The following is a 17647-nucleotide window of genomic DNA, read 5'->3' as shown; positions in this document are numbered from 1 at the left end:
AGGAAACTCCCTGCACTTTGGGGGTTTTTACTTCAGTGGGGACACAAACACTGAATTGGTGACTACTTTAGTTCAGGTGAGCTTCTCTGCGAAGCTGACATTGTGAGAGTGTAAATAAAAAAGTCACCTTCTCCTAAAGGCTTCATTTTTCCCAGAGTCCAATAAGAAAAGGAGGTGTTTATTTATCCCTTTTACCTTTTCTTAGGCATAAATCACTTCTGTGGAGGTTGTTTATTTTAGTGATTAAAAATATATATATATATATATATATATATATATATATATATATATATATATAATTTATTTCAGAGAGGAAGGGAGAGGGAGAGAGAGACAGAAACACCAAAGATGAGTGAGAATTATTGATAGGCTGCCTCCTGCATACCCCCTACTGGGGATCAAGCCCACAACCTGGGACCCTTTAATCTGTAGGCCGAGGCTTTATCCTCCGAGCCAAATCAGCTAGGGCTATTTTAGTGATTTTTTTTGATATCCCAGCATGAAGATACACAGAACCAGTGGCAAATCTGAACACTATATACAGAATATTGTCAGAAAAAAATTTTTGATCCAAATTGCAGTTTTCTAATCTTGTGTCAGCTATTGAAAGGACGGCTCATAAAAGAATGATATAACAATATCTTCAAACTTTGTTCAAGATTAAGTATATTTATAGTTTATTCCCAATTTTTGTCACTATATAAGCATTGCATTGTTGAATAAAATATTATATTCTGATTCTTATTTTTAAATTGTATAAAATATTCTTTGATGCTAGGTTAACATACATGTGTTCATAAACAATGGCAGAATTTAAACAAAGAAATATTTTATATATGGGAAATCCCCAGCTCTACTTATAATAGGTTCTTACCGAAGTAACTGTCGAATGTCTCCAGAATATTGTTCATATTTGTAGTTTACCACGTACCACTGGGAACTATAAAATTTACAAGCCTTAAAGAGAAACAACAACAATAATTAAACAATTATTGTTAAAAAAATTTGGCTGTCTCGAAGTAGTACTAGAATATAGTTCTCATGACCTCTCGGGTCATGTTAAGATGCTAAGGTAGGTAAGGGGCTTACTCATTATTATCATTTCACACTTTCCAGGGAAAGGACCACCTTTTTGAGACTCTTGGAGGAGGAACCATTGAACATACTTACTCTATTTTGCTCCATCAAGGAAGACCTAGTTTATCACTTGCTGCAGCACACCAAGGACATGTTGTAACCTTAAGTACCATCATTTCTCAGCTGTCCTTGGCAAACGCTTTTATTACGTAATAGCTTTTAGTAGAGAAAGATGTTGTTATTTATAAATAATCCTTTCATCATGATTTTAGCCCATTTCTTCTTGTTTTTGCATTAGTAACTTTCCTTTTTCTCTTTATATCAACACTGTTGTCGACTTGAAACCTATTTGCCAGTTTTTCTAACTGCCTTCTAAGCAATAATGTCCAGCTTCTTCTCCCTAGCGACTAGCCTCCTTGGAGTTTCTTCAGGAACACGACTTGCTGTATAGCCCAGGTGAAGACATTTTACACTTTAGCCAAATGTCTGTGAAGTGTTTTCCCGTGCCTCGTCTCATTTGATTTTTTAAAAGTCATGGAGTAGGTAGATAGAAGACTTGGTGGAATCCTATTTTCATTCATTATCCAGAAAATAGAAATTTAGAAAGCTTAGAAACTTGACCCGACTGAAAAGTGAGAAATAGTGGACCTTGAAAATGACTTCAGGTTTTCTCACTGTGCAGAATATAGTCAAAGATTACTGCAGTTAAATATTTTACCCTTTGTTCTCCCTGTGTGAATTACAATAATAATCTGCTTTGTGTTGATATTTACTTCTGTGTTGCTGACAATTACCTGAAAGAGAAGTTGGGGTTCTTCACTGGGCAGGAAAAAGTTTAACTAAATCAGAAAGCAGATCTAATTAAGCAAGTTTATCCCTATATATAAAGTTCTCACTGGCACCAATTGCATGGGTGTGTTTCAATCTGTCATTGTTGATCATGAATTTGGTTGACACTTCTATTATAGAGAAAGGGCAAATAGTGATATTAAAATATTTATTCTAATTAATCTCCTTTCAATGTGCACAAATTCGTGCACTGGGCCACTAGTTATATTATAGTGGTCTATAGTGAATGATTTTATAGTATTTACTGATGGCATATATTTCTCAAACATCTACCATGCACTTAGCACTGTACTAATTGTGGGTTGGTAATGGGGATTTCCCTAAGTGGCTTTTAAGATTCTTTTTGTTTCTAAAATTATATGACTCTGAAGATTAAGCTACTGTTGGGATTAGATGGAAATTTTACCCTCTAGCATCAGTGGGAGTATAGGAGCAATAAATTTGATGCAATGTGAGGAATAAAGATCTGTGATTGTTTTTGTGACCAAGAAGGGACAGGCAGGATCTCTTTTGTCAACAATTAACTCAAGGTGCAGAGGGCTGCAGAACAGAGAGCATTGGTACTGCTTTTGCAAAAACAGAAAGCAGGAGAGATGGCTCAGGGGATGGTGAAGAAAGGTTGATGGAAAACCCAGGATACAGGCACCTGGCTCAAGATGCACAGAATAAGCAGAAAGAGGGGAGGGGAATTAGGAGTCTTCAGTTGCTATGGGTTTCTCTAGCCTTGAACTTTCTTAGCACCATAGGTTTATTTGTTCAGGGAAACACCCACACACAAACCAAGGACTGAGGGTGAAACAATACATGAGACTGGAACAAAGACAGGAGTAGGAGGATGAGGGCAGGGCCTGCAGGAGAAGAGAAGAGCTTAAAAACAAAACAGCAACAAAGCCATCAGACAAATAAAAGAGAATTCAGGAGATCTGTAATGACTAGACTGGGAGAGATGTGAACAAAACTGAATATTTAGCTAACATTAAATTTCTTAACTTGCCAATTCCTAAGGCAAATCTGCAGATCACATGTTTCTGAATATAAGAGGAAAACTGAACTCTGATATGAAACTTAGCTAACAAATTCCATGTTCATTTAGGGATGCCAGGGATTCAGCTAAGAAGCATATAGGCCCACAGTATCCTGAGCCTTGGAGACAGAACCCTCATGATTATAGTTCTTTCTTACCCCTTCTCACTTAACGCTCCTTTCTCAATACCTTGCTATAGTTCTCAAATGAAATAAACGTATTCTAAAACATAAAACAGAAAGCATAAACCCACTCCCTTTTTAAATTCTGTTTCAATCTTTTTTTTCTGATACATTGCTTGACCTCGTTCCTCTGTAAGTATATATTAGAATTTAAATAGCTTTTTGTTCACATAATGGCATATTCTGAAGATTTAAAAATTTGCTTTCTAAATTCTATGACCACTTTAAAGAAGTAGAATAAAATATCTTACCTTAACTTATTTACCCAGACTCCTAGTTTTGGGGTCATCAATTAACTAATTCAACAAACATTATGGAGCCCTTACTGTGGCCTGGGGTTGTTCTAAGTGATGGGAACCCATCAGTGATCAAGAGGCTAAAAGTCATTCCCTCTTGAAGTGTATCCCTTTGTGAAAACATGGTTAATAAAAAAAATAAGTAAATTGTGCAATATGTTAGTGGATAATGTCATGAAAAATAAAACAGAGGTGGAGAGGGATAGAGCTGGGGGAAGAGGGTTAATTTAAATAGATTGGTTAGGATATTACACTTGCCATTTGAGCAAAGTCTTAGAGAAAAGGAAATAATGAATAGTTACCATGGCTACTTGAAATTTTGTGCCATGGTTGAGAGAATACTTCAGTATATGGTCCTCCCATCCTCCCCCAAGTCCCACCTATTTTGGATTATTTTCTTAGGTTAGAATACTCAAAGTATGTTTTAAATTCTTGATTATAAAATCGCCGAACCAATGTATATTCTTTCTAAGCAAAATGCAAATAGAAGGTATATCATTGAATCAGAAACTATAGGGCTTCCTTCTTGTTTTACAATTAGTGTTCACTTTCCAACATGATTTTGGTCAATCAAAATTTGTTTATTTGGATCTCTGATACAGCTATTGCACACTTAGAATATTGGAATGAATTAGAAATTTCTGCTCCATAATATCTATCTCTATGCTTTCTGATCTGGAGGTTTTCATAAGATGCATTGACTTACTTGTCTTTTCTTATTATGGATAGTCCCTATATTTAAGCATGATAAACACGTCTACTCTTGCATATTACACACAATATCCACAAAATGCCACTGGCTTAATACTGAATAAATATGAGATGTGCTAATCCTGAATCTCACTGGCCAAAAATGAATGCGGTACTTTCTTATATTAGTAGTGCTATATTAAAGAACTACCTCTTTTTGTTTGTTTGTCTTGGAGGCAAGTGCTTGTTAGATCCTGTACTAGGCTCTTTACATATCATCTTAATAAACACTGAAATATATTTTATGATTCCCATCTTAAAGATCACAGAGGCAAAGAGAACCTCAGATCTTTGCTCAAGATCCTACACGTGATTTCAAATTGGATTTGTAGGACTCTCAAAGTTCATTTAGCTAATTTATGAATTGCATGATGACTGCAAACTTTTTTTTTTTTTTTAGCACAGCTGGACCATCATTCCAGATGCTTTTATGGCATTTCTGTTTTTGTCTTGGAATCAGACAGATCTGGTTTTTAATTCTGATGTTAGATCAATGAAGCAACTTAACTCTTAATTTCTTTATCTGTCTAAATATATCAACTTTAATAGGATCAAATAACACAATTTCTATAAAGGACTTAGCATACGGTAAATACTTAAAAAATACTTGCTTTTTTAGAGTTTGAGTTGATCTATAATTCACATTCACAAAGAATCTTGTTTTGAATCAAATCATTTATAAATTTTTTTGGGCCAGATTTAATGTATCTGGTGGTGGGTAGATGAGAATTAAGGTTATACTAGATAACCCTTAAGAATCCTTCTAAATCTATGATTTCTCTGATTCTGAGAAAGCCAGTGCATTTTATAAACACATAAATGTTTCCCATACATAGCTATGGCATCTTGGAAATGTTATGCATGGAAAATTACTCTCTACTCTTTGTTCCAGCCCACACAGTCACTAAGAAGATCATTAAGAACTATGATAATTATGACTACAATTCCTCTTTGTCCAAAATGTAAGCTGAAATGACCTGTTACAAATTCAAAGTCAACTGTGCTTGTTACCATGAGGCAATAGCTCCATTTTCTTCTTGCTAACAACCAATCCCACAGCACCAGTTTCATAATATCAACTCCTTATCCCCTCTATAACGGAGGCTACTACAGTCTACTTCAAAGGTGAAGTATGCTGAGCTGGTTAACTTTTCCAAACAGTAATGACCCAATTCACGTTTTTGTCATTTATTCATTTACTTATTATTTACTTACTTAAAATATAATTTCACTGATTTTTAGAGTGAGAGGAAGGGAGAGGAATAGATAGAAACATAGTCCGCAAGCCGTGCATGAGCCTTGATTGGGAATCAACCTGGCAACCTCTTGGTTCCTGGGTTGATGCTCAATTGCTGAGCCACACCAGCTGGGCTATTCATTAATTGTTTGTTTCTTTAGCCTTTATATTAGCATCTCTGCCTGTGGCATGCAGGCACAAAAAAAGCGGAGCCAAGTCAACATACATAAAGGCTTTTATGCCTGTTAGGATAGTGTTTCCTAAACTCTATTGTGTTCCTGAAGTTTTTGAGGTTGCTAATTAAAATGCAGGTTCCAGGGTCCCACATGAATTTACTGAATAGGATGGAATCTGTAAGGGTGTGTGTGTGGGGGGGGGGGAGGAGCCTAAATCCATCATTCCACCAGAGTAACAGTGTGGCTTGGTCCTTGTCATGTTCTTTGTCTCTGAGATGAAAGCATTAGGATCTTAGCTTTATACAGTGAAGTTGAGTAAAAGAGATCATCCTCTAGCTTTCACTCAAGTGGACACAACCTTTGAAATGGGCAAGGAACATATCAACTCCAGTATGGGGTTTTATTTATAGTGGATATCCAATATATATTTGTTGATTGAATGAATCTTGTATATCTTTTTTCCCCATAGAAATTACTAAACATGATACCCCGAAAGTTCTCAAAATCTAAATATTTTAGAAAAGATTGGACATTTGTAAAGAGCAGCAGATTACCGTAAAGAAATTATTTCATTTCTCCCTCTTCTCTTTAGAGAATCATTAGAATCAATTCAAATCATGTTACCAACCCAAAGAGCAATTTTGGTTTGACAATATAATTTGTCCATCTCTGAAAATGGCTATTAGATTCTGGCCACAGAGTAATAAGCAGGTAATAAATGGCTTTTTAGATGCAAACTTGTTTTTCTTTTTAGCCATACAGATTTATTTAATTACATGGCTACTTTCTGGCCAAAAAGATTTATGCAACCACAAAAGGTGTTCATTTTGGCCCTTAATCACCACTGGGATTAATTCTATATTTGTAAACTGATTGTGGTAATTTTCATAATCACGCCATTCTTTATGTAAAGTTTAGGAGTAAATATGGCCATTGTATAAATTTTGAAAATGTAGCATCATGAAATTGGGTGAATTTAGGCAAATTATGTTTTGAAAGGGTGGCTGGATAATTTGTTGTCCATATTAAAACACTTCAAGTTCAAAGATGATGCTGTTAACCAAGCCAACAAGTAGAACATGAAACTATTCCTGTAAACCAGGTCATGTGGGCACTCAATACATTGATATTTTAGAGGGGAAAAAAGGCACCGAAAATATTTTTTCTTTAATTGGATCATATTATGTATCCCTTTAAAATCCAATAATTTCTGCAATATAAAAATAAGTTAATAATATTTTAAAAATACTTATACTCTTGGGAGAGAATTAAAAATAATGGGTTTGTACAAAATAAATTATGTAAATATAGATATGACTCAGTTTCAGGAATCATGGTACAACCTTTTTTAATGGAGTTGAGTTTGATTGTCAAAAATATTATTTGATATTAGGTAGTGGTAGCATGTATATAAATAATGCATTTGGAACACAAAACAGTGTCATATCAAATTACAACCATAAGAAAAAATCATTTTTAAACTATTTTCTCACTTTGAATTATAGAATAGCCTAATTTGTTTTGTTTTTTTGTTGTTGATTCTAAATTGAAAGTGGATAAAAACATTTGGTTTGCTTTTTTTCAGAATGTGTTGAATTGAGGTGGTTGAAATTAGACTTTTATAAATCATACCTGTGCCTGACCTGAGACCAGACACACTAATTTCCTAGCTACATTTCACAAGTAATCTGTCAGGATATAAATAATGGATGGTACTAAAAACCGTGGTAATGTTATGATCTAATCATTCTTCTCATGAAAGGCATAAAGTTTGAGTTGTAATTCAGTATAATTGAAATATTAGGTGAAAATTTAAAGTGGTTTCTTTATTATTCTAGCACTCCAAGGTCTCTGACTTGCACTTCTGTCTTTTTATCCATTTACTACGAAACATAGGATACTTTTTATTATGGAGAAGGGGAAGCCAATTTATAATTGGAAGTTTTGTATATTTAGAAACTAGACTATATTATTCTAGGGACTTTGGTGACTAGAAAATAAATTTCTTCATGGTTGTTAAAGTGAACCACAAACCCATTTTATTTTCATCAGTGTTTTTTTTTTTAAATATATATTTTATTCTAATGCCACTAAAAAGATAATTCATTTGAATTTATCTTAATCAACTTTCATATGCTTATTATCTTTAATGTTATACATTTAGTATAAAGAAAATCTGGTGATCCATTTTATTCTGGCCATGACAGAAATAAAGTCATATATATGTATGTATATATATATAGACACACAAACACACACACACACACACACACACACACACATATTAGTGGCCCAGTGCAAAAAATTTGTGCACAGAGGGGAGGCAGTTCCCTCAGCCCAGCCTGCACCGTCTCCAATCAAGGACCCCTTGGAGGATGTCTGAGTGCCTGTTTAGGCCCAATCGGCAGTCGGACATCCCTCTCACAATCTGGGACCGCTAGTTCCTAACCACTCACCTGCCTACCTGCCTGATCACCCCTAACTGCCTCTGCCTGCCTGACTGATTGCCCCTAAACCCTCTGTTTGCCTGCCTGATGGCCTCTCACTGGCTCTACCTGCCGGCCTGTTCACCCCTAACTGCCCTCTCCTGCCCACCTGATCTTGCCCCCAACTGCCTTCCCTTGCCAGCCAATTTGGTACTGATTGGTCAGTTTCTATGCCAGTTAGTGTTGAAAGCTCCACCTCCTAGGCAACCATTGACTTCTCACAGTTAATCCAGATTTGGTTCTGATTGGTCAGTTTTTCTGACAGTCAGCGTCTCCTGGCCTATCTGTGGGCCTGATCAGAGAGGCAGGTCTGATCAGTAGCCCTCATGGAGGCCCAGAGAGAAACAGAGATGCAGCTGCTGGTAAAGCCTGAAGAGAGAGAAGCAACGGCTAATCAACAGCTGCCACTAAGGCTATGGATCAGGACCTGCATCTCTCTTTGGGCCTCTCTCTAGGTCTGACCTGCAGCCCCCTTGACAGTCAGTGCTGGGTCACCATGGCAACCCAGCACTGACTGCAGGATTGACTTCCAGGGTTTGGTCGAGCCTTAGGTCGTTTTGGACATTATGGACCCTGGGTTTTTATATATTAGGATGTGACTAAGTTAAATATAGAGTAATAACATATTTTGATGATATTTTCCAATATTTTTTTAATTGATTTTAGAGAGTAAGGGAGTGAGAGAGAGAAGAGAAACATCAATGATGAGAATTGGTAATCTGCTGCCTCCTGCATGGCCTCTACTGGGGATCAAGCCTGCAACCCAGGCATGTACCCTGCCAGGAATTGAACTATGGCCTTCTGGTTCATAGCTGATGCTCAACTACTAAGCCTCTCCAGCTGGGCTCCATTAAATTCTTGAGGTCACAATATGTTAGTGGCTTTACTTACAAATTTACTTGAAAAAATAAACAGAAAATGAAAAGTCCTTTGGCCTCTAGTAAAACCTTCATCAGTGAATTAAGAAAGAACCCCATTCTTTAAAACAAAAAGATCAAAATAATTTTATTTTCATTAATTTTATTAAGAAAAAAACTAACTTTTTAATTTGGGGAGATTTTTATAGTTGCATTTTCCTGTATCTTCCACTGAATTAATTTATACATGTAGACCTGGTGTCATATCAAAGACATTAGTTCTATAGTGAGCAAACTATGCTTATCATATTCTGGTCTGAAGTTAATGAATGCATTAGAATCATTCATTTGCTATCCAATGGTTCAGAATCAGGAAACAGCCTTGATTTTTACTTAATTTATTTATACATACAAAAACCCAGATTCACTTATTCAAGGATTTATTCTTACTTCAGGGTAAATTTGGGTGTACATAATTTTACATATTAGATTAAAAATTTTTGTATAAATTGCAGAGGCATTTTGATAAAAAGAATGGTTTCTTTAACACTGTATATAATATGCTGTCCAAAATTAAACATAAAAGACAAAGTTATTTTAATTGTAAAAGTAAGAATTTTATTGTGTTTTCTTGAACCAAGATAAATCTTATTGTAGTTAGATATATTTCTTTCAAGAAAAATGAGCAGCATGAAATACATTTAAAATCATGGCCAGTCCCTCTGCTTACTTTTCTTTGCTATGTCTAGGACTCAAGTTTTTATTTAATATGTCTTTTACTTCTCAATATAATACAGATTCTAACCTGCATATACATAATTTTCTCATGAATTGGTTGTATACCATTTGTCTGGGTCCAGATGGTGGAAGAGGAAGAAATTTCATTTTCAATATTATATTCATTTGATCGTATTGTTTTTTATGTTCACAAAATTTTGTTTCTTAATAAATTAAGCAATATTTTTATACATAACTTAATAGCATAATGAACTATTTTTAACTTGGTTATGCAGAAGATATTCCGCCTGAAGACTTCCAATATTATTTATGGGTTTATCTCCGCTTAAAATTTTCCTCCCTCAGTAACCTAGTACTATCTAGATAAGGGCAGTATATAATTTTGTGTGTGTGTGCACATGCACATACATACAGATTGGTAGGTAGGTAGATAGATAGATAGATAGATAGACAGATAGATAGATATTTGCTTCTATTCTTTAATGTTTTCATAAATCTTAAATCCTGGAATATTTTATGCCTTGACTTGGAGTCCTGGATTCACGATTTAGTCCTCATTTTATCATTGCTCTACTCCTGTAGCTGGCTGATTTCCTGAATCTGCCGAAGGCTTTGTTGGCAGAGTAACTTGCTACCTTAGTAGATTGTCAGTATTTTTTTCAGCCATTAGGCTGAAGTGGTCCCTAGACCATTGCTCCCTGTTAGGCCACTGTATCATTCTCAATTCTCTGCTCTCTCATCTTCTTTGTTTTGAAAGTCCAAACCAAGAGCTTATTTTTAGTTAGTGCTCTGTGTTTCTGGCTTTCTATTATCCTTTTGTACAAAGTCAAAGGAAAACTTGGTTCTAGTTTTTGGCTTAGGAAGTCTTTATCCTATTTATAGATCCTTTAATTGCTCCCCAAACCCTAGTGGCAGGAAGTGAGGTTTGTTTTATCAGGGAAGTGTCTGATATTTTTTATGGTTAGAGATGTTGATTTTAAGTCACTTAGGAGGATCAGATAAAGCTACTGCTCCCCAATTGTTACTTTCCAAATGTTTTCATGTTATTGCTATATTTAGTTTTAGAAACACAGCATTGGGACTATTCATATCTCTATTTAAAGATGGAGAAACTGAGGCAGAAAGCTTACATGTTTGTCAAATGAGGGACATACTATCTTGTGAACAGTACAAATATTCTCATCAAGTCAGTCTATTAAGGAACATGTGTGTCTTTATGTATGTAACAAAAGATATAATGAGTTGCAAATAATTTCTATAGTTAAGTATTGTCTTCTGGCTTTATGGTACCATTTATTATATAAATATTAACATTTTTATTTGCTTAAATTTGTCCATTTTTCATAAGTTTCCTGTTAAAATATTATCCTACATTTTAACAATTTTTGTTTGTTTTTTTTTTCATAGATATCTGGGATTAATCACTCAGGTTTTTAATATTTATCTGGAGTTATTTTTTTATGTGTAATGTGAGATAGAGAATCCTAACTTTATATTCATTCATCCAAAATGGTGAGCCAATTTGTATTTGTTGAATTGCTCACCCTTCCCTAAAGAATTTCAAATGCCATATTTCCCATTTATTAAGAAACCATGTGTACTTAGATGTTTCTAGATACTCTGTTTCATTTCACTGGATATTTGTTTATTCCAGAATATGAAAAAAATTGAAAACTATCTCAATTTATTTTCTAAAGCTAGCATTTCTCTAACACCAAAAGGGGAAAAAGAGAAAACGACAGCCAGACTCTACTCATGAATATTAATGCAAACATTTAAAATAAAATATTAGCAATTTTAATGTAGTAGAGTATGAAGGTAATAATGCAACTGGAATGAAAAGTTTATACCAGAAATGCAAGTGGGGATCCACAGGATAGCGATCTACTAATTCTATTACAGTGCTTTATAAATTTAAGTAGAAGAGCTGTTATATCAATAAACTGAATATACATTTCAAAACCTAAGTAGCAAGTGTTTATAAGGACTGTCGAGACAAAGAAAGACCCTCTTTGGACATTTCTTTTATGCCAGAAAATGTCATACAATACCAATAAGACAGGATGCCCGATATTAGCATTATTGTTCAACATTGTTTTAGAGACATTAGATAATAAAATGAGACAAAAATTAAATAAATGATATACTTATTAGAAAAGAAGACATTTTATTTGCAGATGATATGGCTACATAACTAAAACTTGAATAAGAACTATTAAGATAGGAGAGATTAGTAAGCTAGTTACGCATAATTGAAAATTAATAGTTTTTAAAAGATAGCAATGGACGCTAAGAAGAGGAAATGGATTTTTAACATTCCACTTATTTTTAACAAAACTACAAAATACACTAAAGTGGACATAATAACAGTGTTACAGATAATTATGAAGAGCGTGCAATATTTTGCGAAGACCATGCAAGAAAACCTGGTTAAATATTCCCTGTTAGGAACTCAATGTTCTAAACATTTCAAACCCTACCTAAGTTAACATGCATGTACTGCATGATTTTGTAGACCTAGTATCAATGTTTCTAATTTTCTTGAGTAGAAAATAATTTGCCAACTCTTTTTTTAAACAGTGATGCCCTGGTAGATATCAAAACTTCCTCTAAAGAGACTGTAAATAAAATATTACAATACTGACATCACACTTATTATTTTTATTAATAAATATGAAAATAGTGCACTCAGATTTCCTGATGTTATCTAACTTTGCACTTTTTTCCCCCTACCTCCTTAAGATAGACTTTACAATTTAATGTGAACTTTAGGAAATAAATATAAAATCATAGAATTGGAAAAATAAACAGGTAAATTTATGGCAAAAGGTGACCTGAATTGAATAGTACAATATAAAGATATATAATATATATGTATACACATATACATACATGTATATGTAAAAAAGAATAGTATAATATAAAATATGGTTACTAAGCTTGGTATTAATATGTACAAAAATAAGGCTAATTTATATTCATACAAATATATTTAGGAGTTGTGAAAGGGTTTTGCTGTTGTGTGTGGCTTTAACTAAATCCTAATTGGGAAACACTACTTTCTCAGGATTAAAGACTGCATTTAGACTTCAATACTTTTACTTTGACCTGTACTCAGCTAAGTTTTATCATTGCTTTTTCTGCAAAGGAAGGATTGGCTCCAGTTATTTATTCAATAACCACCTGCTAGTAGCTGTATGTGCCAGCCGAATGCCTGCCATAAAGCAACCTGCTCTCTGGTTAGGAGAAGCAGCAGTGCTGTAGGCCTTCCCTACATCCTTCAAGTGCAAGTAGATGATATAGCAACAGGTTTCTATCAGTCCCTTTCAGCTGCTCACATTAATACTTCCATAGTTGGTACTTGAAAGAAACATATCTCTTAAAATAGAAACTCTGTTATAAAAAATTCTCACATAGTATGGCCTTGCCTATAACTCAGTCCAAATAAGGGGAAAAAATAAATCTGCCTATTAAGCTCACTAAAACATTTCTTAGCGTGAGATTTTTAAGTTAAGTAAAAACAAAACAACAACAACAAAAAATCCAAAAGTTGAATAGTCAGCAGATAATGAAAAATTATTAACAGAAAAATGGAACACATCTTCAGGTAATGATGATCAAATCTCTATTGAAAAGGTGAGGAAGACAATGATAATTAATAACTACCTAGAGGAGAGTTTTATAAAAAGAAGAATTGGAAGCATCATATTTACCTCTTTCACCAGTAAACTTTCTGCTTTGTGCTCTGCATCTTCAGGTACTGTTGAGTACAATGTTCGGATATCCCAAGAAACTGTGGCCGTCTGAGAGAAACAATGAAAAGAAATTAAGCCCTCCAACTTAAAAATATTGTGAACACCACTATACCAAAAACATAGCGGGGAGGCTTTTCCATCTAAGCATTTAAGGACAAGAGATTTCAGACACTTCCTTGGTTCTTGCCAACTTATTTTCTAGGAGAGAAAATTCCAACTCTCCTTTTTTTACCACTTACCAGCATTACTACAATTACTGTTCATCAGTGAAGCTCATGCTTTTAAGTTCGTTCTTCCCCTACAGAAAATGAAAATTTGGACATCTATTTATTGTGACTGGTTCATTTCTCTTAATACCTTTGTTGTTGTTGCTAATGATAAGTATAAAATAAAAGAAAAAAGATATAAAATCATTATTTTAATTCTACTGTAAATAATCTCTTGAATATCAACAGAATAAATTTAGCCCTTTTTAGAACTGTTTGTGTGTGTCTATGTATAACTACAATTAGGGATGGGAGGGAAGAAAGGGTGTTCAGTATATCTGTACCTTGAAGAAAACAAGTCACGTTTCTGGTGTCTTTTTGTTATTGTTGTTGTTAAAATGAACAAAGTATTTTCAACTTCAATGCAAAAGAACCTTCTATTAAATGAATGTATATTTTTTCTGAACTGAAAGTATAGAGTATCTCTTATAACAAAACATCTAACACAGAATTCACAGCTTGTTTCTTTTTTATACATATTCAGTTCTATCAAGATGGGGAGTAGGAGAGGTCGCAAAACAGGTACTTCCCATCACCAGCTTCCTGCTCTCTTCAGTTTGTGCTCCTTTTAATTACAGAGATGCTGGAATGATCAGTCTGTTCACTTACATGGTACCACCATTTGGGTCTTTTATTTTGTAAATTCCCAACCCACAAATAATTAATCAGACACAATAAAGTTCATTTGAACTGTTCTAGAAAAGGGGTATTTTGTCTAGACTAATTATTGGAACAGATGGAAGTCTCAAACCCTTCCCTATTTGTGGGAAGATGGGAAAGAGAGGGGACCAGGTAATTCAGTCTTCCGGGTTCATAGCTGCTGTAAGCTCTGCCACCAAGGGCAGCATCATTACTTTTCTTCCAATCCTAGACTCCTATTTTCTTTAAGTCTTCTCTTCCTTCACTCCTGATGTGAGGGCAAGACATTTGTCTGTTTAGTTTACTGCTATAACCTCAGTGCTTGGTTGTGGGCATACCTAATACCTACTGATTTGTTTAAGGTGTTCAGCAGGTGTGAGTAAGCATGTGTGTGTTCTGTGTGAGCACGTGGTGAGTGTATGTGATGTGTGAGTTTATCTGTAAGGGGAACATGGGCCTGAACACTGTGAAAGAGGAAGAATATCATGTGAGTCTATTAACATCGCAGACTAAAAATTAATGAGAATACTATGCTCACGATACATCATATAGGAAAAAATCAGTGCTCATCCTAAAATACAGCTATGGACTGAGCTCCCTTGGTTAGTGCATTTGCCATAGGATTTGATTGCAGTTATGTGAACAGTTAGGAAGTAACCATCAATTCAAGCAAAGTGCAGGTCCACACACAGGGAGACATCCCTTCCCATGGGAGGTATGATAGGATCCAACTTAAGATTTATTATTATTTAGATTTTGCATTTTTTCATTCCTTTTGAATATCTTCTTTCATCTTGTTTCTTTTATGTTATTCACTCTGTTAGATAAACAGCAAATAAACCCTATTAAAGTTTGTAGTAGAAGACTTAAATGCATGTTTAAATTGAGCTTTGCTAGATTTCAGTTATTTGAGAATAACTTATTTCCTATTTGGACAGATAATCACAGATACACAGTGTTACTTGTTTAGTTTCCGGGTGACATTACATCGTAATCCATTGACAAGATTAGGAATTTTTTTCTCTAAATAATTTTTTTTCTAGATTTCAGCCATTATTTTATAATAAAAGATTTATATAAAAAGTAAAAGATTCCTCTTTTTCATTATGCACTATAGTCTCCTATTGATTTTGTGCATTTTGAAAAAAAAATAGCTGTTCTAAGTACTCTAAGTGTGGTGGAAAGTAGAGTAACATGGCCCAAATGTAACCTTCCTGTTCAGTTACACTATAAACCTTCCGTCCCACTAAGATCACTGCTCTGTACCATAGAGTGAATACTGATCTATTGTAAGAAGCTTATTTTTTTTAATAGTAAGGTTCTGAAATGTGAGCTCAGGTTTTCAGTAATAATAATTACATCACTACTTGATTCATGATGTCGTATAGTAAACATAGAGCCCCCATACTTAAGCTAATGTTCATATGCAGTGTATGAGATTGGGAATTCATTCAGGCTGGGGTCATAAAAACAGATCATGTGTTTAGTCATGTGTACAATGGTTATGAGTGATTCCTGATGACCTCTGGTTTTGAAATGATAACTGGGGGTGAGTCAACCCAGTTTAGATTTAGAGATAAATCTAAAACATTATTTTACAGCATGCATGGAATTATAGCACATCTAATACTTAGCACAGAATACAGAAGATACAAGAAAAGGAATACACATTAAAATAAATGCCCATAACAGGTTATTGGCCAGTTAAATTTTTGGTAATATTGGAGAACCTGCCTGAAAAAGCAGTTTTAACTGCAAGAATCGTGGTACTTCTGCTCACCTTTGACTTCTATAATGTATCTCCTCGAAGCAAAAATAAATTGATCAAATAAAAAAAGTATACAGTCACATTTGTTAAGGTTACTGAGAATTTCTTTTCTGAGAATTGGATGCTTTCAGACCACGACAAATTGCCTTGGCCACAGCAGACTTCCTGTTCTCTTTTATGAACCGTCTGGTCGACAATTAGTACAGCTCAATAGCATGAAATGGATCTGAGACTGGGCTGGAACTCAGCCGAGCTCCTCTTCTGGAGGTAGTTTTACAAGCAGCCTATTGTGCAGAGATTAGGCATTTGGAAATAAAAACTATCATTTTTATTTATGAAACAATGCATGCAGGCTTGTTTGTCATTTCAGGCCCATACTATTCAGACCACTTAGACTACGCCCTGTCACTTTCTGGTTCCTCCACTCTGCAGTGGGCTGTCTTGGTGGCTTTGCCACAACCACCATTCTGCTGGCTAACATGACCACAGAAAACTTCATTCCAAGCACATCAGGGCCATTTCTCAATTGACCAAAGGCCACTGTCAAAGTCTAAAAAAGAGGCCACTTATCCTATCCTGGCTGAGCACAGCTTCCTGTAACAGCATTGCATATCCCAGCTGTTCAAAAAAGAAGACAGAGATGCTGGTGTCAGCAGTAATCAATCAGCCCCAGCTTGAGAAGTCAATGGGCCTCACAACAGGGACTGTTAACTAGCAGTCACGATCAATCCCAACCCAGCACGTGTCTGAATGTGACCTCCACCACAATTTCTCAGGCTGAGACACAGACAGTGCCTCAATTTTAAGCAGGAGTTTATATTACACTAGTTACTTGAAAAACATTTTTAAAAATCACATTCAGAAGAGTATTGTTGTGATTTCATTTTTAAAAATTTTTAAATACATAAGAAAATCACTTTAATGCCTTCATTGTGTTGAAGGTAAACTGTATGGGAGATGCACAGATAGTGAGCAGCCATCATTGGACAGTCATCTTCCTCCAGCCAATGTGAGCATGGGGACATCTCCGTTACAGGATGTAAGTGTATAAGGAGGGAGGTTTGGAGCCTTATTTAAGTTTTACTTCTAGACTGGCAAACCCCTGAGCAAGTCATTTCACTTCTGTTTTGCGATTCATTTCCCAGTCTTCAAAATGTGCACCTCCTCTTAGGAGGTGAGGATAGAATATTCTACGTATGGAAAAATGTTAGCGTGAATAGAACCCAGTGCTCCAACATTCAGATACTTATGCACTAGGACCTCCCCTGGACAAGGACTCCCAACAGTGGTCTGAGCTCTCTCCAAGGTTGCACAGTGAAGAAACATGCTGGCTGTGAGGCCGGAAGACATGCCCTGTCATGACTCTGTGACGAGCCGCCTTAGACACAAGCAGCCTGACACAGACAGCCTTCTGCCCTGGCATCTTCTCTCATGGCTGATCACATCCCTTCTTCCATCCGGGGCTCAGTCCTGCACCATTTTTACCCATCCCCCTCCGCTTCTCAGAGAATCCCTTTCTTTCCTTGTTCTTTTCTCATCTCAGGCTT

The 17647-nt window shown here is 35.2% G+C and overlaps 1 protein-coding gene across 8 annotated transcripts in view; it reads right to left on the bottom strand.

The window, feature by feature from the left end:
- The window catches only part of DOCK10 (dedicator of cytokinesis 10), a 208063-nt gene that overhangs the window by 96478 nt on the left and 93938 nt on the right, over positions 1–17647 (bottom strand). For all 8 annotated transcript variants that reach the window (XM_084891376.1, XM_084891377.1, XM_084891380.1 and 5 more), the window contains exons 3-4: positions 13386–13475; positions 875–957 (exon numbers count right to left, since the gene is read on the bottom strand). In XM_084891376.1, the coding sequence (XP_084747502.1) occupies positions 875–957; positions 13386–13475 (173 nt within the window). The remainder of the gene's footprint in view (positions 1–874; positions 958–13385; positions 13476–17647) is intronic.

This window comes from Pipistrellus hanaki, assembly GCF_964339955.1.
Source record: "Pipistrellus hanaki genome assembly, chromosome: 8".
NCBI lineage: Eukaryota > Metazoa > Chordata > Mammalia > Chiroptera > Vespertilionidae > Pipistrellus > Pipistrellus hanaki.
Note: the sequence above shows the minus strand (reverse complement) of the source record. Positions and strands in the feature narration are given on the sequence as shown.